General features: G+C 35.9%; 1 protein-coding gene across 2 annotated transcripts; it reads left to right on the top strand.

The window, feature by feature from the left end:
• The first annotated feature begins 5,859 nt into the window (after positions 1–5,859).
• LOC133867413 (uncharacterized) lies at positions 5,860–16,311 on the top strand. 2 transcript variants are annotated; one of them, XM_062304170.1, is made up of 6 exons: positions 5,860–5,939; positions 6,043–6,205; positions 10,642–10,735; positions 13,588–13,787; positions 15,503–15,617; positions 15,952–16,311. In XM_062304170.1, exons 1-6 carry the CDS (start codon positions 5,880–5,882, stop codon positions 16,025–16,027), a joined length of 708 nt encoding a protein of 235 aa, XP_062160154.1. In that variant the 5' UTR covers positions 5,860–5,879; the 3' UTR covers positions 16,028–16,311. The 2 variants fall into 2 exon arrangements, with proteins under 2 accessions (XP_062160154.1, XP_062160155.1); XM_062304171.1 differs by having other exon boundaries at positions 15,865–16,063.
• The last annotated feature ends 5,437 nt before the right edge of the window (positions 16,312–21,748 follow it).

Below are 21,748 nucleotides of genomic sequence, written 5' to 3'. Positions count from 1 at the left end.
GGTGTACTCTTGGTGTGTAAGGGTTTGAACTCCACCTACAAGGAGTTTGGCTTAGTAGATTGAAATCTCAAGTAGTGTGCTTGGGGAGTGGACGTAGGTCAGGTAAACCGAACCACGATAAATCCCAGAGTTTGAATCTCTCTCTCCCTATCTCTTAGTAGAAAAACCATGTGCTATTTAAGTTTGGGGGTATAGTATGCTTTATGCTTTATTTTTCTATTTAAAAGAAAAAAAAATTATTTCTAAGAATGTGGTTGAGCTTTAACTGTGTTTTGCACTTCATTGGCGAGCTTAAAATTTTGAATACATGATTGTTTCATTAGGGAATCCAAGTCTTGGCACATGAGATTTCACATGTTTCACTTTGAACCTACCACAAGCACATTAGCACACAGTTTGTAAGGTATAACATGCAAATATGATTGCGTCTATTTTTAATGTCTTAAAATGAAATGGAGGACTTATTAGATAAATGATCTTGGCATTAAAATAAAAAAGAAAAAAATTGAATTTTTCATTGAGTAACTAGACCTCTTGCCTTATTAAGCATTGAGTGTCTACGACAAAATGTGAGAAATTTTGATTAATTGATAATATGACTAAGTTTAGCTTTGTAGCATTTTTTACTCGAGTTAGTAAGCCCGCAGCAGTATTTTATATTTAGTGCCCTAAAGCCATCTGGTTTGGGAGTCATTGGCCTAACACTTGATACATAGGTCAATTAGAAACCTTAAGGGAACTAAACATTGCACAATCTGAAAAATAAAATAAAATAAATAAATAAATACAATGAATAATATCATCATGCCTTGGTTAGTTTATCTAATAGGAATCCCAATAAATTTTGAGATACTGGATCATGCACATTGGAATTGATTTGAAGCGTCATAAATTGTGTGTTAATTCACTTTGCACAAATTTGAACTTGTTTTGCCTCAACCAGCCATTGGTAAATGTTAAGACTGTGGAATTCTTAAAAAGTTTTGAATATGTAATTTATATTGTTAAGCTTGCTAATGAATAATAAATATTTTTATTGATTTAGTCTTTTTAAAGCAAATATATATCAATAATTAATTACCACTCGTAATAGAACATATCTTTGTAAGATAGGGTCTATGTGAGGGTGTCAAACCTCAAAGACTGTGGGTTGTTGTTAAGTTATTGAAATTAACTCTAATCTAATTCAACAAGGATATTTGATTTTTGGTTTTATAATTGAAACTAAATAAAAATATAAAAGTAAAGATAAATGCAATGCTACACACGAAAGAGGAAGTAGTGTAGTTTGCATTTTATCTCTTTAAGTTTTGCTTTGTATTGCTAAAAGACTAGCAATATGTAAGTTTGGGGATTTGATGAGCATTGAATGTTGCACATTCATGGCCCTTAGCTCTCATATATTAGCCTCTTAGTTTCATTGTGATATGAAGTTTTGCATTGTTTTTATGTTAACATAACTCACAGGAACCAAGGGAAAAACACGAGTAATCTTCCGGACTTAAAGGCGAAATCCAGCATTCACCAAGACAAGTGAGCTCGAGCTTAGTTTAGCCACGCTCGAGCGCATCAGGCACACTTGGGATCAAGCACACATCAGGAGCTTGAGCGCAGCAAGAAGACTCGCGCGTAGGAAACCATCACATTGAGCTTGAGCACACATCAACTAGGCTCAAGAACAACTTGAGCTCAAGCGCAGTAATACCTGGGATCGAGAGCAGTCGTGCAACAGAGTTGACAACAAGACACCAAATTAACTTAGGAGTTGTTTTACAATTTCTAGTTGGATTAGATGTTCTTATATGTACAAACCCGTGAAGGATTTCACTTGTCCTCTCTATAAATACCCTAGACTCGTCTAGATTGAAGGAGATTAGACTAGTTTACATTAAAGAATAGAAACCAATAGGATTAGAGTCTAAGGTTTTGGAGAAAAAGTGGAGAATTTTCAGTAGAGATTTGGGATGGATTTCTCTCTAACAAAGATGATTTCCAGCGTCTCTATGAGTGGCTAAATCTTCCGTAGGATATTGATGTAGCTTTTTTCCAAATCGTAATGGTGTAATTGTGTTTTCTCTTGGAAATTTTTATGAACATGAGTATTGGTTGTTTAATCTTGAAATTGTTTCTAATGTTTATATTCGATTTTGATAAATCTTTTATCTTGTCTTAGAAAATTATTTATCTCGATTGAACTCAATGTTCATATTTTCTATGATTATGTGAATGATGGTTTTACAATGGTTTTAATGGATACGGAATTAGGAGGGTTTGATATGCCATGCCTAGGAAGAATAAATTGCTTTACACCCTAGTTAGTTTAATTTAGGTAAATTGATTTTTGCTTGCCGAAAGATGAGTTCTGCTTATCCCTTGATTATGTGTATGCTAATTAGGATATTTGGTAGCCCATGTCTAGGAAGAATGAATTATTCTACACCCTAATTTAGGTAGAGCATTCATACCTTGCCGAAAGATGAACTATGCTTATTTCTTAATAAAAGAATTTTCTTGACGACATTGTTGGGTGCTTGACACACACACACGAGTCATAAATATTCATGTATGTAAAATTTCCATGTTAAATGCAATTTACCATTCTAATGAGGTTAAATGTGAGATTGATCCCCTATATTTCTCCTTACTACGTTACACTTTCATTTATGTTTTAGTTTAGTAATAATTGCTACAAATAAGTCAACTCTTTCTTTGGATTATATTACAATTAATCTTGGTAACTTAATGATACAAAATCAACAATCCTTGAGGTTTAACACCCTCACATAGACCTTATCTTACAAATTTTTTTTCTATTGCGAGTGGTTTTTATTATTGGTACAATCCACACCACATCAACTATGATCTTCTGTGAGATAATTTCATTACTCGCACCATAATCAAATACAATATAACTTAGGGACCTTACACGTAAATAATTTGAAAATATTCAATCATATATGTACATATAAAACATTAATGCATATGTTCATTGTTCAATATTATATAATTATAGAAAAGCATCATCAATGCAATTGGAGTTTTGAACACCAGTCTCAATAGACTTGTCATTAGTTTCTAAACCCGAGCTAAAAAAGTCCTAAGCTTTATAAAGGCTCAAAATAGGTTCACTGCCTGACTGTCAATCTTTCGGACAGAAGAATCGAACGGTTGTCCTTAACATCGAACATTCATCCAATGAGGGGGTCGAATGTTCGATGCTGGGCAGAATTTCATTTCCGAACCTAAAAGCCACCAAACTACATCTAGGTAGGCCCTAAGGGCTTAACATGATCCCTAATAGAGTCCTAAGCCACAATAACACCTCCATGCAAAACTTGGTACGTCAAATCTCATCAAGTCGTTAATCTATCCTTAAGCTAGTATTAAAGCCAAAAACCACTAAAGATGTGAAGCTAAGTAAAACTACTTAACAAAACAATAAGTAGACAACCTAATAACTCTACCAAAATGAACTTAGCCAAAAAAGTTACCTCCTTGGTATGAAGAGAGCTCCTTCCTCCTTCAACACACTCTCACACACTCACAACAGGTACACTGATCAAGAAAGGTGGAAATTGGCGTAGGGGATTTTATAGGCCTGGACGTTTGAAGATAAGAATGAGCTATTTTAACACAATTCTACCAAACATTGAATGTTCGGTCTACTTTTGTTGAATGTTTGGTGTATTGTTTATCTAACGGTTTTAGGTTTTTTCAAACGTTCGGCTCTCTTTTGTCGAATGTTCGGTGCACCTTCTAACATGTTAGTTTTATTGGCAACATTTTGTTGACAAAATCACTTCCATGTAAGTGTGCTACTATAACAGGGATGCCGTAATATTTCAGAGTCTTCAGAATATTCAGAGATTATTCCTTCAATATGAAAATTGCCTTATTATGACAAGCATCAGTGTTACAAGCATCAATAAGGCAATTTTCGGATTCCAAGAAGATTTTGCGAAGTTTACAACTTAGCAAAAGTTAGTTCCCTAGTTTCCGTATGGACAGTCCAATAACACGTTCGGACGCCCTTCAGTGTTCAGGAAGATTCTGCACAAGTCTCATTATTTTTATCATCACTTTCTGCTGAAGTATCGAATTGAGATAAAATTGGTGTCATTGGAAAGCTAATAAAGAACAATACAACTTGATCGTCCGGACGGCCCAGAGAAATGTCCAGACGGACCAGCGTATGCGTTCGAAAGCCCAGCTTGCAACCGTCCGAACTCTAGGGCAACGCCGTCCGGACACGGCCTTGATAAGGAAACGTGTGATGCGCGTTATGGAAGGCGGTTGTAGTTTTCCGTTCGGACGCTCTATGCCTACGTCCGGACGCCGCCTAGAGAACTTTGAATCAGTATTGAAATAGGTTTTCTAAAGCCTATAAATAGAGGTCTCTAAGCATGTTTTTTTATTTACAGAATTCAGAGTTATTCTAAATGTACATTAATTGTCCATCAAGTGTCCATAAAAAATAAGGTGGCTTTTAAAATCACCATTTGATCAACACTTGATGGATAGTTGATGGACAGTTGATGGCTTTTAATTGTCCACCTCATTTTTTGACAGACACTTGATGGACAGTTAATGTACATTTAGAATTACTTCAAAATTCAGTATTTTATTCCTTTGTACTTAGAGAGGGTGTTTCGGCAGATATTGTGAAATTAGCTAGCTCTCTGAGGGTCGTTGTGTGATTTGATCAGCATTGAAATCTAGCTTAGGGAGGAGCCCTAAGTTAAAGAATTCTATTGAAGATCCATTCAGGTAGGAGACTTGATTGGGAAGCGTTCATGTATAGGTATGTGTTTGAGTGTAAGGTACGATCGTTGCATCGGGGTATGTGAGTGTTACTGCTTTGTTACTAGCTTTGTTTTCTGAATAGTAGATATCATGTGTTTGGCTGCCTCAGAGTGGTTTTTTTCTTAATTGAATTTTCATTCCGTTAACAAAATATCTGTCTTTTTTTAAATTTCGCATTTAATATTTTGTTGCATAATTGATCACACACACACGTTAATTAGGAGTCTATTATTTTTCATAACACAAGCATGTTTCCTCAACAGTGATATACGTAATAAGATTGAACGTTCGTGATGTAATCTTCAAAAGTTTGGTGTACTATATTATCAAACGTTCGGCACCCCTCGTCGAACGTTTGGCTAGGACAGAAAAATCAAAATCTTCCTCCTTAACCCTAATTAATATTTAGGATATTACAAGTTGTTCTGGCGTCAGTTTGGAAATTGTACTAACTGTTAATGTACTCTACCGATTTATTATCGGGGTTGCAAAGTCCTCTCTTTTGCCCTAAAATACAAAAATATTCCTAAAAAATCTAAAAAGAAAAGAAAAGAAAAATGTTAAAACATAAGAAAAAAAAGTCCATGGGGTCACCATGTTTTTTTTTTTGGTTCTTTTGAAAAAATCTATGGGGGCGAGCCACCCCTCTCTCCCAAACGGGCAACCCAATGTTTTTTTTTTAAAAAAAATTTTAAATTTTTATATATATTTATATTTTTTTTGTTTAAAAGATTGACACATATCTGACTACTTGAACTAATAGAATTCGTTAAGTGTTTTGACAGAATCTGACTACATGAACTAAATTGTTATTTTGGTCTATTCTGAAGACCTCACAATTATTTTTTATATAGTAGGGAGCGATTGTAATTTAGGCTAATCACAAATATAGTTTTTATATTTATCTTTTTTATTTTTTTATTTTTAATCAAATTGAACGACATGGATATTCCAAATTAGGAGGGGTAAAAGTGTACAAAGACTCCACCTCCCTTTTTCTCAAAACCTTGTGAATAAAACGCGGGAACTCGACAGAGAAGTTTTAGGTGTTCAAACATTTCGCTTAGAGAGAGAGAATGGACGACTCGGGAGCGATCCTCTGCCAGATCTCTTTCCTCAAGGAAATGCTTGACCAGGTACAACTCCATCCCTTCCAAAACCAAATTTCAACCTAGGGCTCCATCAGCTGCTTTCTCAGCAACCAATAAAATCATCGTCAAAAATTGCTTAAACTTTTAGGTGAATGAAGAAATTGAGGCGAACATTCAGATTACGCGCGAGATAGAATCGGAGATCGTGAAATGCTCGGAGATCGAGAGCGCTTTGGCTGCGAGAGAATCGGAGCTAACAAAGACGCTTTACGTTTCGCAGTTTGAAATCAATGGATTGGCCACCGTCACCGGTATTTCATTCTTCTTATTATTCCTTGTTCATTTAATCTATTAACTTTTCGTAGTTTTCAGTACAATTTTTTTTTTTCCCTACTAAAATTGAGGATTCAAGTATCATAGGGAATTGGAACGAAATGAGATGAATGTGTTTTGTTGGCAAGATATTGGAAATCTGCTTTTGGAGAAAATTCAGGAACGCATTCGCATGTAAAGCCATGCGAGTTATGTAGATTAAGATTAATATGCTGACATTTTTTATTAGAAAAGCGGGGTGAATTTAGGAAATGCCAAATAAGTTTGATAATCTTCTTTTTGATAATTATTGACCCTCATTATGTGGTTTTGGTCGAAGATGTTCCTTTGCTTCCTTTCTTGATTTGCCCAAGCACATAAATGTCAAATTGAGATGACCGTCGAGTTAAGGTTCTTAAATAACTTTGGTAACTTGGAAGAAGGATAGAGTTTCTATAGTGTCTGTTCACTTTGTTAAATTTGTTGACAATCACATAGAAAAAAAAAATGATACACTGACTGGTGGGAAGAAGGTCCAGAGGCTGCTTTATTGACTATGCCATGTTATATCGGTGTTTGAGGGTTGGTAATATTCCTTTCAAATTCTTAGATTTATTTTTTGGACTGAATAGAGTAAATTAGAGTCTAAAAGAAAATAAACACAGAAAATGAATGTGAAGTCCTCTCTACTTCACGAGAGTGTACTATGTTCCATTTATAGGACACTTACATAATAAGACGATTTCAACACTGTATAACATTTGAGATAGTCTGCTCAACAACACCATGTAATAGTCCGCTCAGCTCCATCAACTATGACGCTCACAGTGGCAGTACTTCTCGTCGTGGGAACAAGGGCAGGATTCAAAGAGGTTATACATGAATCCCAGGTTGATTTCTTGGAACGCTAGAAGGCTGAATCAAGGTGGCAAGCAGTTGAAAATTAGTAATCTCTTAAGGCAGTGGAAGGCATACATTATATGCTTGCAAGAAACTAATTTGGAGCTTATTTCTAGCAGCTTTGTGCAAAGCTTGTGGGGGTGCCAATTTCTCAATTGGTGCCATCTTCTTTTAGCCGTGCATCTGGTGGCATTCTGTTGATGTGGGATAGGAGGGTTGTGGAAAAGATTGAGGTGTGTGTGGGGGAGTATGTTGTGGCTTGCTCTTTTAGAAATGTTGAAGATGACTCAACTTGGGCCTTTGCGGGGGTTTATGGTCCTAATATCGATACTCGTAGGTCTCTATGGGACGAATTGACTGGTTTGCTTAGTTGGTGGGACTTACCTTGGTGCATTGGTGGTGATTTCAATGTCACCCACTTTCCCTGTGAAAGATCAAGGGTTGCTCATCTTTCTCTCGCTATGACGAAGTTTTCTGACTTTATATTAGAGCAAGGTCTTATGGACGTTCCCCTTGCAGGGGGTCGTTCACGTGGTCCAATATTCTTCATGGTCAAGGCTTGATAGGTTTCTTGTTTCTCCGGCTTGGGAAGCTAAATATCCTGGGCTCTTCCATAAAAGGGTTCCTCGTTTGTGCTTTGACCACTTTCCTATCTTCCTTGTTTGTGGCGGTATCGAAGAGGGGAAAAGACCTTTTAAGTTTGAGAAAATGTGGCCAAAGGAAGGGGTTTGTGGATAGGGTGAGGGTTTGGTGGGCGTCTTAAACCTTTCAAAGCTCTCTTAGTTTTGCTCTTGCTCAAAAATTGCAGGCCTTAAAGGTCAATCTCAAACTGTGGAACGAACAAGTGTTTGGGAATGTGGATTCCCTTAAAAAAGCTCGCCTTGAAGATCTACGCACTCTTGACAGGCTTGAGGAAGAGAGAGGGTTAGACTCTGAAGAGAAATTGAGGCAAAGCCTGATTGTAAGTGATTCGGAAAAAATTGTTCTTCAAGAAGAAATTAGTTGGAGACAAAAATCAAGGGCTCTTTGGCTAAAGAAGGTGACAAATGCACAAAATTCTTTCATCGGATTGCAAACTCGAACAGGAGATCCAAATCCATAGAATTGTTGTCTGTTAACGGCTCAATTTCTTTAGATCAACCGGCTATAGGAGACCATGTTGTTCAATTCTACGAGACCTTATTTTCAGAACAATACAACTGGCGGCTTAGGTTGGATGGCCTTGCTTTCAACTCCTTAGTTGAGGAGGAGGCCTCTTGGTTAGAGGTTCCATTTAAGGAGAGGGAGGTCCTAGAGGTGCTAAAAGGTATCAATAAAGATAAGGCTTTGGGTCCTGATGACTTCCCCATGGCTTTCTTCCAAGACTGCTAGGATGTGATCAAGACTGATATCATGGGGGTCTTTTATGACTTTTATGCTCATAGCAAATTTATGAAAAGCCTCAAAACCTCCTTCATTGCCTTAATCCCTAAGACTCCTGGGGCGATTGACCTCACGGACTTTCGGCCTATTAGCCTTGTGAGTGGCGTTTACAAGATCATTGTTAAAGTTTTTGCTAATAGAATGAGCCATGTTATGGAGAAGATCATCTCAAAGCCTTAGAACGCTTTTGTTAAAGGTAGACAAATTTTGGACTTGGTCCTCGTTGCCAACAACTGTTTGGATAGCGGTATCAAGTCCGGTTTTCCTGGGATACTTTGCAAGTTAGATATTACGAAGGCCTTTGATCACATCAACTGAAAGTTCTTATTGTACATGTTGAGAATGTGTGGTTTTGGGGAGAAATGGGTCTCATGGATAGCACACTGCATTTCTTCGGTGCGCTTCTCTGTTTTGGTTAATGGATCTCCGTCCGGTTTCTTCAGTAGTTCTTGTGGGCTAAGATAGGGTGATCCTCTATCTCCCCTTCTATTTGTAGTTGTCATGGAGGTTTTGAGCAAAATGATTTATGTTACTGTTGACAGGAGTCGTCGCTTAGGCTTTCTGTGGGATCTAGGCTCCCCGTGGTTAATATCCCACACTTGTTTGCGGATGATACTTTGATTTTTTGTGAGGCCAAGCCTATCCATCTTCACTATCTGCGTGTCCTCTTATTATGTTTTGAAGCTGTATTTGGCTGAAAGGTTAATCTGGCCAAATCAATCTTTGTTCCTGTCTCAGGAAGTGGCATGTTATCGTGATAAACATATGGTATATGTGTAAGAAGACTGGAGAGTCCGTGGATCTTCTTCTTCTTCACTTTGACGTGGCTTCTGCTTTGTGGAGTACTCTCTTCGGTCGTTTCGGGATGTCTTGGGTTATTCCCAAACGGGTTACCGACTTGCTTGTTGGTGGTCCTCTGGAAGGCCAATGAGTGTTGCGGTGTGGAAAATGATGCCTATTTGCCTCTTTCGGTACTTATGGATGGAAATGAACAATAAGAGCTTTGAGGATTTGGAAAGTACCTTGGAGGAGATTTTTTCCTCGTTTTAACTTACGTCGTACTTTTGGACTACAACTTATGTGCACCCTTTATCGTTTAGTTTTGATGATTTTTTTGCTCGTTTTTCCCTTTCTAAGTAGGTGCTGCCTTTCTTTGTTGTTGCTAAATGGTGATGAATCTGGATCGCCCTTGCTCTTGATTGAGAGTGGTACATCTTTGCCAGTGCACTCCATATTTCATGGGAAGTGGAGGAACCAATTAATTGAGATAAAACAGTCTTGGAGAGAGGAGATATGATAGTACTCAAAATTATTTGATCTTGGACAAGCCACAACATGAACTTGGGATTGGCAATTGTTGTTGATTCACTGTCGGTGCTGTTGGTATTTGCTATAGTTTGTGGCGGCGGTCGGGTGGAACCATCAACATGACCGAAGACTTGTTGTCCTTGAAGGTAAGGCACCAATTGGGCCTTCCATAGCAGATAATTGTTGTGGGTTAGCTTCACTGTGACCAGATGATTAAGGTTGGTTAATGGTGGGATGCTGATGGAGAAGAGGTGTTTGGGTTGGCGTTTGAGTTTGTTGAATCGTTGTTGGAAGTGGTGGAAGCCATCAGTACATAGTGACTTTTGTCTACATGCTCTGATACCATAAAACAAAATAAACAAGACAGAAAAATGAATGTAAAATCCTCTCTACCTTATGTGAGTGTACTATGTTTCATTTATAGGACAATTACATGGTAATAAGATTACAACACTGTATAAACGTTTGAAATACAAATTATATTATCAGCTACAATGGTTTAGATGGACCAGGAGAATCAACATTAGCTTTAGTTATCCCATGAGAATTGGTCTTCAAGGTTTTCCTTATCCAAGTGATCATGTATGTCTCCAATAGAGTCCAACACCAATGGAGGACAATTGATGGAAGTGTTTGTGATAACTTATGTTTGGTGTTCATTTTGTTTGACATGTAAGGCCTCACTTGTGCTCACTTATGCATTTTACAACCAAGGATCTTTTGCATATTGTTCCTTTTTTGCACATCTTTGAAGGAGAATAATTATTGTCTTGGTCTTCTATTAATGTTTTCGTCTTTACTAAAGATAATTCAAGGACCTCACTGAATATCTTGGAGCATGAGTTATGTTGTCTAAGAATGAAGCGGGATCAGATGCTGAAAAGAATAAATGACAAGCGGTATTGAAAGAAGTCTTTGTAAGTTTAGTGTGGAATATCTGTTCTGATTCAATAGGCCGATTTTACATTTCTGAGATTTTTAATGCTATATGGGGCAGCCTCAATTTTTAATCTCTCTCTCTTGCATTCATGTTTTTGATGAAAGAATTCCCGTTAAAGCTGAAACGAACTCTCTTTATGGTGTTAGATGATAATATAGTTCCTTTTTGTATGGCCATAGGTGTGTTGAGATTTTGTACATCATATGTACAGCGGAATAATCCTATTGATCGACTTCAAGATAATGTGGAAAGATCATGCTTTAAAAAATAAAAGACAAGAAAAGCACTCTTAGTTAGAAAAACGGCCAGTCCTTGGCTATTGGCAAAATCTTTTTCCTTCTCGCTTTTCTTACTACATGACGGCCTTTGGGATTTCTAGAGCCTTGGAATCTTCTCATCAATGACTGAAGATAACCAAGAGAGTGGGCTCTCAAGAGTATTTAGTATTATACTCAATGCTGTGTGTGCATCCAATGCCTACAGGCTCCTCTATTTATAAACTCTTGAGTGCTTGGAGAGGAGGCATAAAACCAGTCTCTAAAAATCCCCATAGTGGACGGCTACGCTAGGGATAAAATCCTAGCCTCTCCTCTTTGAGAAACATGGCTTGGGCTAGGGTTTTATCCCTAACCCAAGTCCCCAAATAAAATTAGCCCCCTATGCTAGGATTAATCTTGGCTCCTGTAATTGCACTCTAGTTTATATTTTTGATTTAATCATTTAATCTCATAGACTAAACATATTTTAACATATGATCTCACCATGAAATATTCCGTAGTTGAATTAAAGGCAGAATTGACTGTTACTTTAATTCACTACATCTTATCTTTGCATACCAAATTTAATTACTTAATTATTCCTGTACTTGTGAAATCTCATTTCACCATGTACATAATTATTTTAGTAACTCTTACTAAAATGCTCTGGTTAGAGAGTGAGAATAACTACTCAAGGGGAAATTTCTTATCTCTTTGATTTAATCAAAGGATGTGGATTCCTTCTTGAGAATGATGTTTCCACAATGCTACATGTAATCACTCAACGCATTGAGAATTTTGACCACGGTAAAGGTCTCATTGCTAAATGTATCAAAGCGACCTTTACTTTAGATTTGATTTCATGATCTTATCAAGATTTAGAATCAATATTATAAATAGTCGTGAGTGTACATGATTCTCTTGACAGTGTTAATAAAAGAATAATCACTCACATGGTTCTTCAATGCATTGTATCCGCACCAACACATCAATCCGAAGTCACCACTTTACATGATCAAGATAGATCATCATGATTGATGTGTTACAGTCTTATCAAATGGAATGCCCATCATTACTAATTGTGAACAATAATTTATAAATTGCAAGGTTTATGATTTAAGATCTTTTGTGTGAGAATTTCATTATTCATACTATAAACCATATTCAATGCCTATGGACATGTACATGATAAATAGCAATCATAAAAAGGAATACATGTAAATAATTTATATGCCCAATGCTCATTAAATAAATCAGTGAATAAACAACATTATTCAATTTTAAATCAAAATGTCTTACAAACTAATTGGACTATTGGAGTTTAGAGCATTATCCCTAACAGGGTGTTCCTGCAAGTGGATCTATGTAGGCAAGATATAGAGAGGGTGAACATTGTGGATGAGTTATCTTACATTGGCTGCTTACTTTCAGTTCATTCCTTGGCTTAAATGTTTTGGTGCTGATATAGGACAAACACTTTAACACCCACTCTACTGTAAGATAGCTGCAGGAACGTTTTCATAGCACCATGAACAATACCGCACCACTGAATAATGCTTTGGCTGTTTGTGATCGTTTGCAATCTTTTTGAGGGATGGATGGTATTAGGTTTTAAAGCTTGGGTTTTAGGGAAAGATAATAATACTATTCAGACATGGGTTTGATGGAATATGGTTTAAATCACTGGAAAACTTAAAGGAAAATAAGGGAAAAAATTAGAAGAAGATAAACTTAGGAATCGCACCTAGGGTTGTTTCCTCATCATCACACCTCAGAAAAAGTTGCATTACACAAACCTTAAGAGCATACTTTTTGTATACCTTTCATAAGAATTGTCTCCCACAATCAATATTTACCAAAAAATAAAATTAATCAATCCTAATAAGACTAGAACTCGTAGTAAAACGTAGAATCTTGATAAGACTTGGAAACCTAACCCTAATAAAACTTAAACTCCTAAAACGACTTAGACTGTAATAAGACTCAGGTTACAATGATTTAGATTATTAAGGTTAAACTAAATAACTAATAGAACGCACAAATAAAATCCAAAATAAGAGCTAATGAAGTAAAAAAAAACCCATGTCCAAAATATATGAAAACTAAAAAAGAACCCTTGACTCCTGAAATTAGATAATTAATGAAAGTAAAATTGACTTCTTGTTGTCGGCATCTTATGTCTACGCTGTGGTACTTTTAAGAATTTGGCATGACATGGACACATGTAGCACTTGTTAAGAATTTGGCAAGACGCGGTGATGTGGTCACCAGCATGGTTTAATGTTAGAGAAATCCTGAAATTTTCCTTTGAAGTGTACATTTATAAGTAATTTTAACATTTCAAATTTCACAAAATTATGTAGTGGTTGCGTGCTTTCATATCATTATCCCATAGTGCAGAATCATCTTTTTCCAGTTGGAGCTTCTCATAATGTCTCATTCTAATGTGGAAGTACCAGCAAAATTGGCACTAGAAGCTTCAATCTCTAAGTTTGATTTAACTGGTATGTAGCTAGCTAAGACACTGATGACTGAATGAACTGTTTTGGTACAGGGAAGGATTTACTACACTATGCCTAGAATTCCAGAGGGACATTGACAAAGGAAAAAATAATGAATTGGTGACGTTATTGTCAGAGAAAGAGTTACTTGAAAATGAAAACCATCTCTTGGATAAGAACAATAATGCTTTGAAGAATTCAATGTCGGCATTTGTGGAAGAAATTCTTGAAGATCTTCATAATTCTAACGCTGGTAATATTAATTGTTATTGCGTTACTACTTTCTTATCATTTAAAAGCATATTGACATAAATTTATTTACCTACTGTCTTTGCTTTCCTTTTCTTTTGTTTGGAATGATTATTACTGAACTCACTGAGTATATGTATTTACTGTACACTTCTTATTTCCTTTGCCATAGTTATTGAATATCTATTTGTATGTCTATTGCTTCTTTTATAATTAAACAAGTATAGTTTTTTTGTAATAGCATTTTACATCTGTAGATTCACGGCCGATTCATTCAATGGTATTAATAAGTTAATTAGTGTTTGACCGATTTGTAGATTTAGTTAAAAAGAAATGAAGGAGTAGGAATATACTTCAAGTGCTTCCAGCTTATTATTTTTATCACATTTATATAAAGCAAGGATGAAATCAAATCACAAGCCCTGTAGCTGCTTTTATGTATAAAAGATTGATTTCTTTCTTGGATTTTTCAAACAAAAAAAGTTAGGCGGTTGTAATGACAATCTAGAATTGTACTACTCTTTGATAGCCCTCCTCAGTCATGCTAATAAATACTCCTGACCGCAACTTTTGGTGTGACTGGTTATTCCTTGCCTCGGGATCAAATTGGTTATTGGGCAGTAAAAATTGTAACAGGCGTACCGGAAGCTATTCCTGTAGCTCTCCTGTCTCTCTTGCTTGGGTACATACTGTTGGTTGGTGAGATATGCCATTAAAGCTAAACAGTTCCTTAGGTTTTTGAATTTCAAAATTAAGCTGCAGAAAGACATAACCACTGGAATGCAACTTCCTCAAAGATTACAAATGGTGTGGCAATGATTGTTTAGAATAATCCAGTACATACATAAAAATAAAATTTGTTATCTGCATCCAACTTCTCCTTTGTGGGGAAGACTTAGTTTGTATGTTTTTGTGGAGTTATCAGACAAAAAAGAAACGTTTCTGAGATTTTATGAACCCCTAAACTGCTGATGGTTCAATATGTCTCGCTTCCTGTTAATTGACATAGTATATATGGTCATGTGTAGTGAATGTGGCAAAGGCTTGGATTGATGAAATATGACTGTAGGCAAGAATGATACGTTCCCTAAATATGATAAGCATCTAATACTTGGAATCGCCATTCCCTTTATCCATAATGAAATGCCTATTTCTCAATTTAAGGAATATTCATTCTCTCATGGGAAATGAGAATGGCTATTCCAAGGTTACTTCATTCCAAATTCTTCTTTTTTGAATAAAAATTATTCATTTTCCTATGGAATAGTCATTCCGTGTACCAAATGAAACATTATCTAGTGAAGACCATTGATGTTGCTCATGAGAAGATGTGGGTAAAGTGCAAGTTGGAGGTCTTCAAAACGCTGTGGATTATAGTGTTAATTAATTTGTCCTTCCTAGACCCTAAGTCTTAACATTTGAAATGAATGTGTGAAGCATATGATGTTACTCACGCATGATTCTAGTAGCTTCAGGTGGATTTTCATTCTAATATTCTCAACACTAGAATTTGAGTAAGCATCTTTTTTTTTTTTCTCCTTGGGGTACTGTAATGACATGGATGGATATAAATGTTGCTGGAAATTTCTTTCTAATATTTTTCAAAGAAATATTTAGTAGCAACAAATGAAATAAACTTTTACACTCTATCCGCTAATCATGCTAATTAAGCACACTGTCATGGATTCTGTGATATGTTGCACGTTGTTGCTAATGCAGCTTTACAAGTCGAGATACAGACTGGGAATGAGGAAAATGAGAAATTGGTCAAGGACATTGATGATTTAAGGACAGCCTTATTTTCAACTGCCATGATTGATGATGATGATCATTGGTAAGCTTAACAAATTTTTCATGGAAGGTTTTTTCTTTTTTAGTACTCTCTCTCTCGGGCAATTTGTTTTGGTCCGTAGATTTACAAAAGTTTTGATTTCATTCCTAAAATTTTAATTTTAATTGAAGTCTTGTCCATCATGTTGTCACAAAAGTTGATGATGTCGCATTGTCTTTAGCATTCCTCCTTACCAAGTATATTTACAATAAGAGCACTTTTCATTTTCTGAGTTTGTTTGGAGAGGCAGAGAGATAAAGTTCACAGGTGGCAGAGGTTGTTTTGAGAGAGTATTGATCATCATGTGCTTTCTCATTGTGAATGGCTGCAATAAAAGGAGCACGGCTGAATGTGGAAGCGCTGGTAATTGCAGTGGCGGACCTGGTTATCTTCTAATGCATAGCCGAAAATGAGTCTAGTTATCTTCTCAAAGCCTTCATAGGGTACTACTTGCGATTGAACTTTGCAGTCAGTCGATAAATGATGGTTACCCACTGCTCTAACAGGATTTGGCGAAAAATCAAATTTAGTCCCATGTCATTTCAATTTAATTCTTGGGTTTTCAATTTTGATTATTAAATCCTTAGGTTTTTCTCTAATTTCAAATAGGTTCTTCCATCAACTCAATGTCCAATTCATTAACAATATATCATGTCAAAGCAATCAATTAATATTACTAGTTCTTATTTGATATGTCATGAAATGACTGTATTGTCACGTGGCATATTTACTTTAAATCACACACATATATACACTCTTTTTTAAAATATATATTTTAATGTTTTTTACTATATTTTATTTTATTTTTAAAATTTTTTATTGAGCAATGGAGTCACATGTCAGGTTTTGAAGGGCATTAACGTGAATTTTTGTCAATTTATAGACGGAAGTTGGACGGAGTGACCATCTCCATTTTTAACTACAAATGAGGTATCATCTACGATAAGAATTGAAATCGAGATGGGTAAAAATAAAGTTGTTAAACCACGTTGAGCTAATGAGTGTTTATCCTTTGAATTTAGTCTATTAGTTTTCATGTGATTTCAATTTTTTAATTTTTTGGTTATCAATTTTGACATAGATCTTTTAGTTTTTTTCTAATTTTAAATAGGTTTCTATATCAACTTGATGTCCAATTAATTAAGAATATGTCATGTCAAATCAATCAATTAATACTATGTAGCTCTCGTTTGACACGTGGCCATGTGGAATATTTACTATAAAATTATAAATATACTCTAAATAAAAAATTTAAATTGCAAATTATATGTCTAAATTGTGTCATGTAGAATGTATAGTAAATACATGATGTGTCGAACGAGAACCACATCACACTAATTGATCAGTCAGATGTGTCATACCATTAATTAAGTAGACGGGTAGGTTAATAGAACCTTTTTTCATAAAAAAAAAAAAAAAAAAAAAAAAAAAAAAAAAAAAGAAAGGTTGAAGACCTAATTGTTAAAATTAAAAAGCAAAGACTAAATTAAAATTACTTGAAAACCTAATAACTAAATTTGATTTTTCCACGGAATGAATGAAATGCAATTTATACAGTAATTTGTTCTCATACAAAATGTGACGTCTGAAGGTTCCATTTAGTGAGCAAGGCCATCCATTTGGCAGAGCTTTGAAGGTTCCATTTTGTGGTAAATTATTATTTATTTTTTCGTGCTTTCTGTGTGAAAGGTGAAAGTGCGGTCCATGCTTCCGGTCAAACTTTTTTCATTCATAAATCATGTCTAGAGCAGGAGCTTTCCAGGTAAAAAGGCTTTTGCAGTGATGCAGTATTTGCTATTTGGAGACAGTTGGCATTTTGCTATCTTGGTATCTGAAAAGAAGCTAGTCAAAATTCTTGACTCCAATCAATAATTGCAGCTTGTCATTTGAAATCATTGCAATTTTGAAATTGTCCGTTGGGTTCAATTGATTCAGGTTTATGAGAAATAACAAAAGTTAATTGATTTGTTCGGATAAGTAAATCCTATAAAAAGTTTTATTATATTTATTTTTAAATTATTAACAATTTCAAAAACAAAAGTCACGATTGTTGGAGCAAGTGGATATCATCTGGTAATAAATTATTAACAATTTCAATAACAAAGTTATTCGGAATCTCTTTTTTGGATCTGATGTACTGAAAATTTCTGTTAATTGTGTCAAATTTTTGAGTAGGGGTCCATTTCCAGGCCTTGCTAGTTGCTAGTACAACTTTCAGTACTTGCCAAAAATTATCAATCAATTTTTTGGTAGGGGTCCGGCTGCGGCCTCCTCTGCGAAAGCTTAAGGAGCAAGTCATTCATGTCGATTCCCCCACTTTTTTGTTTTTTCTTGCTTAAGGAAGAGATTCGGACCTCTTCAAATATCCTCCCTTTTTTTTTTTTTTTTTTTTTTTTTTTTTGAAACTTTTTTAACACAAGAAAAACAACTTTCATCACTGAAAATGAGCCAGGGAATTAATGAGTCCCAAAGGTGATTACACTTGGCCAAAAGCCAACACAAATACAGTATCACATAAGGTTAATACAATGTCCGAAGGTGAAATCTCACTGTCTGAAGGCTATCACAGTGACTAAAGATGAAGAATCTCCACCCACTAAATCAGGAAAATCCTGACTTTAAGCAACTACCCATGATAGATTGTGACAAAGATCAAGAATATACCAAAACAACAACTACCCAGATAATAAACAAACATTACAAGGAACAGACGTTAAGTATCTCTTAACAACAAAACACATCTTAACACAAAGAAAGAGAAGCAGATCTAGCTTTCAAGCCATCAAACAGATTCTCATAATGTCTGAAAATTACAAAGGTAAACTGTTAAAAAAAACATAAGCAAAAACACAACTCAGAGCCGGCAAAGGCAGAAAACCACCCTGACCTCGGTGTGTGCGATCCCGAGAGTCCCCTACTATAGTCGAACACCAGTCGTTCCAAAAACACCATCAACCCGGCCCGAAAAAATTGGAGTGTGGGCCTCACACGCAACCCCAATCATGACGCGTGCAAGCCACACTTTGAGCATGGAGGTCCGACATCGCCAATAGTTGAGGTGACGGAATCAGAGGCTGACGACGAACAACAATAAAGGGGACGTGTCGTAATATTTCCGGCGTATCAGTTCAGATCTACCCGAAAAAATGGCCGGAAAATCACAAATTGGTCACTCCCTTTGGACGTCTTAAAAGAGATGTTCTGCAACAAAAACACAAAATACAAAGCAAATAAAACAAGCTTCATAGCTCCAACAGGTAGGAGGACAACAACCTTTATCAGATCTAATTGGGAGGACCAAAAGCTCCACAACTCAGAGATTGGGAGAACAACCGCACCCACCATTGTGAACCAGTGGGGTGAACAAAAGCCACACTAACCCAAAAAGATTAGGTGGTTTTGCTTCCCTTCCGACGAACACACACTTGTTGAAGAGTTTCTGGACGGGAGAGAAAAGAAGAGTTGAGAGAGTTCTTCAAATATCTTGTTAAATGTTCAACTGTATGTGCAGTCCTTTTATCATAAGATGATTATAAAGAAAATGGAAAAAAAAAAAAAAAAAAAAAAAAAAAAAAAAAAAAAAATCAATTTAATTCTTAATTTTCAATTTCAATAGTTAGGTATTCAACTTCTTTTAAAATAGATTTATATGTTACTTCAAACTAATTAATTAATATTAAGTAACTCTCGTACGACATGTCAAGTACTAATTATACATTTCAATTGACCCATTTAATTGGCCCCCTTGCCCTTCAGTAGATAAGGGGACCACGGCCCTCTCTGCGACAGGTAGCCTCCCTGCGTTGAGCGTGTGGACCGCTTAGAGATGGGGACCGGCTACTTCTCTCTATTTTTTTTTTTAAAAAAAAACAAAATTGATATGATAAATTTTTATTTAGGGTAGGTTTGTAATTTAAAGTACACGTGCTACGTGGCATGTATATTTGAAGTAATGCTAGAAGTAATTTATGTATCACTCAAAAATTAAGATGTCTCTTAAAATCACCATTAAGTTTGTAATTGATTACTATTGAATTTTAATCAAATTGTGATTTTAAGAGTTCCCTCATTTTTAGAAGGATGCAATAGTAACATGTGAAAAACTTTTAGAATTACTCTGTATACTTGATACATGACGTGTCAAATGAGAGTTACGTAACATTAATTTATTGGTCTAACATGGTATATTATTAATTAATTGGACTGAAGGTTAACAGAAGTATCTATTTGGAGAATGCTAAAGCATCTACTTAAGTCCTTCTTGAATCATTCTGTGCTGATTTGTCACCCTTTTTTTAATAATAAAAAAAAGTAGCTTGTAACCGATTCTCTCTATTCTTTTTTTTTTTTTTTTTTTTTTTTTTTTTTATTTTTTGTGTCAAGTCAGTACACAAAGACTCAAGAAGGACCACAGTAGATGCTCTAACATTTCTCTTCTATTTAAAGTGAAATAAAAACTTAAGATTTTGACTTTTTAAATTAAGAATTCAAGAATTAAATTAAAAGCCTACTAAATTTAATGTTTTCCTTAAGAAATAATGCTATAAATAATATATAATTCTAAAAGTCTTTCATGTGTCACTATAAAAATGAGGTGACATTTAAAATTAATATTTTTATTAAAATTTAATAATGATCAATTACAAACCTAATGGTAATTTTAAAAGTTACCTCATTGTTAGTCTTGCTACGCAGGCCCTGGTGATTTTTCCTCTGAAGGCAAAAATCGTTTGAAGTTGGCTTTGCGGGTGAGGGAGGCTCTACGTCTCCCTCTCCCGGTGGTGTGTCTCCTTGATGGTTTTAGTTTCCTCTCAGCTTTTAGAGCTGGAGGGTTTTTGTTCCCCCGGTTTGATCCGGTTGGGGTTGCTGTTCACCTAGCCCTTGGGCTATGGTAGTTTGTGCTTTGTTTTGGCTCAGGCATTAAGTCTCAACGCTAGTTGTTCCGGTTGGGGGAGTGGCCGGTTTGTGTGTCGTAGTCGGAGTGTTTTTGGCCGGTCTTTTCTTGTTTTTATTCAACTTTTTGATGCCAGATCTACGCACGTCCGCCGATTTCTGCTATACACGCGCCCCTCAGCCGAGTTCTCCGTCGCCGTCTGCTCTTGCTGCCGGTCGCACAGGTCACGCCGTATGTCGGAGTTCGGCGCGTAGCCTGCACGCGCCAGAGAGTCCTTTGCTCTTTGGTGCGCGTGACGGCCACGTTCCGCGATTTTTCGGGCCTTGCACGGTGGGGATGGGGTCTCCGGCGGCTGATCTTCGGCTGGGTGGTACTGGTGATGGCACGTGTTTCCCACGCGCCGTCGTCTCCGGCGGAGTCCGCCTCTGTATCTTCTGCGTTGTTGTTTCCTGCTTGTGTCTTCTGTTTCGGTTTACCTTTGTAATTTTTAGACATTATGGGACTGTTTGATGGCGTGTTGCTAGATCTGCCTCTTTTCTTTGTAATCGGTTGTGCTTTATTATTAAAAGAGGCTTAAAGATTATTTCTTGTAATGTTTATTTATTATTTGGGTAGCTGTTGTTATGTATATTCTTGATCTTTCTCACAGTCTATCTTATTTGATAGGCTGCTTTAAGTCAGGTTTTTCCTGATTTAGTGGGTGGAGTTTCTATATCTCTAGTCACATTAGGGCCTACGGGCAGTGGTTTTTTACCTTCGGACATGTATGAGTTCCTATTGTATTTCTATTGGCCTTTGGTCAACTGTATTTCCTTTTGTGGCTCATATTCAGTAATGAAGTCTTCAGTTTTATTTCAAAAAAAAAAAAAAGTTACCTCATTGTTTAAGAGATACAAAATTAATACATGAGAGACTTTTACATTATTTGTCTCCCGGCTTGTTAATACATATTTCTTCTTATTGGGACAATAAGGTTAATCCTCCCATTTCTTTTTCAATTTTTTCCTTTTGAATTAAAAAAAAAAAAATGAAGATCAAACGTGACGATGATGCTTAAACTCAATACGAAATCGTGTAGCCCAATAGCTAAACGGTTTCAAATATTTTTTTTTTTTTTTTTTTTTTTCGTTAGTTTCGTGAAAAAGTCAAAAAGAAATAATCAAATTTTATCGAAATTTTTTAAACAACCAGTCCAAGAAATCCTTGTGCACAGCAAACTGCGCATTAACGCTGCAAAATT

This window comes from Alnus glutinosa, chromosome 4, assembly GCF_958979055.1.
Source record: "Alnus glutinosa chromosome 4, dhAlnGlut1.1, whole genome shotgun sequence".
NCBI lineage: Eukaryota > Viridiplantae > Streptophyta > Magnoliopsida > Fagales > Betulaceae > Alnus > Alnus glutinosa.
Note: the sequence above shows the minus strand (reverse complement) of the source record. Positions and strands in the feature narration are given on the sequence as shown.

Bases quoted from the DNA above. Each gene is read 5' to 3' on its own strand.
- LOC133867413 (XM_062304170.1), top strand. From the start codon at position 5,880: ATGGACGACTCGGGAGCGATCCTCTGCCAGATCTCTTTCCTCAAGGAA. The intron at 13,788-15,502 runs GTAATATTAATT...TTGCTAATGCAG, and splicing joins TCTTCATAATTCTAACGCTG to CTTTACAAGTCGAGATACAG. The intron at 15,618-15,951 runs GTAAGCTTAACA...CTGCAATAAAAG, and splicing joins ATTGATGATGATGATCATTG to GAGCACGGCTGAATGTGGAA.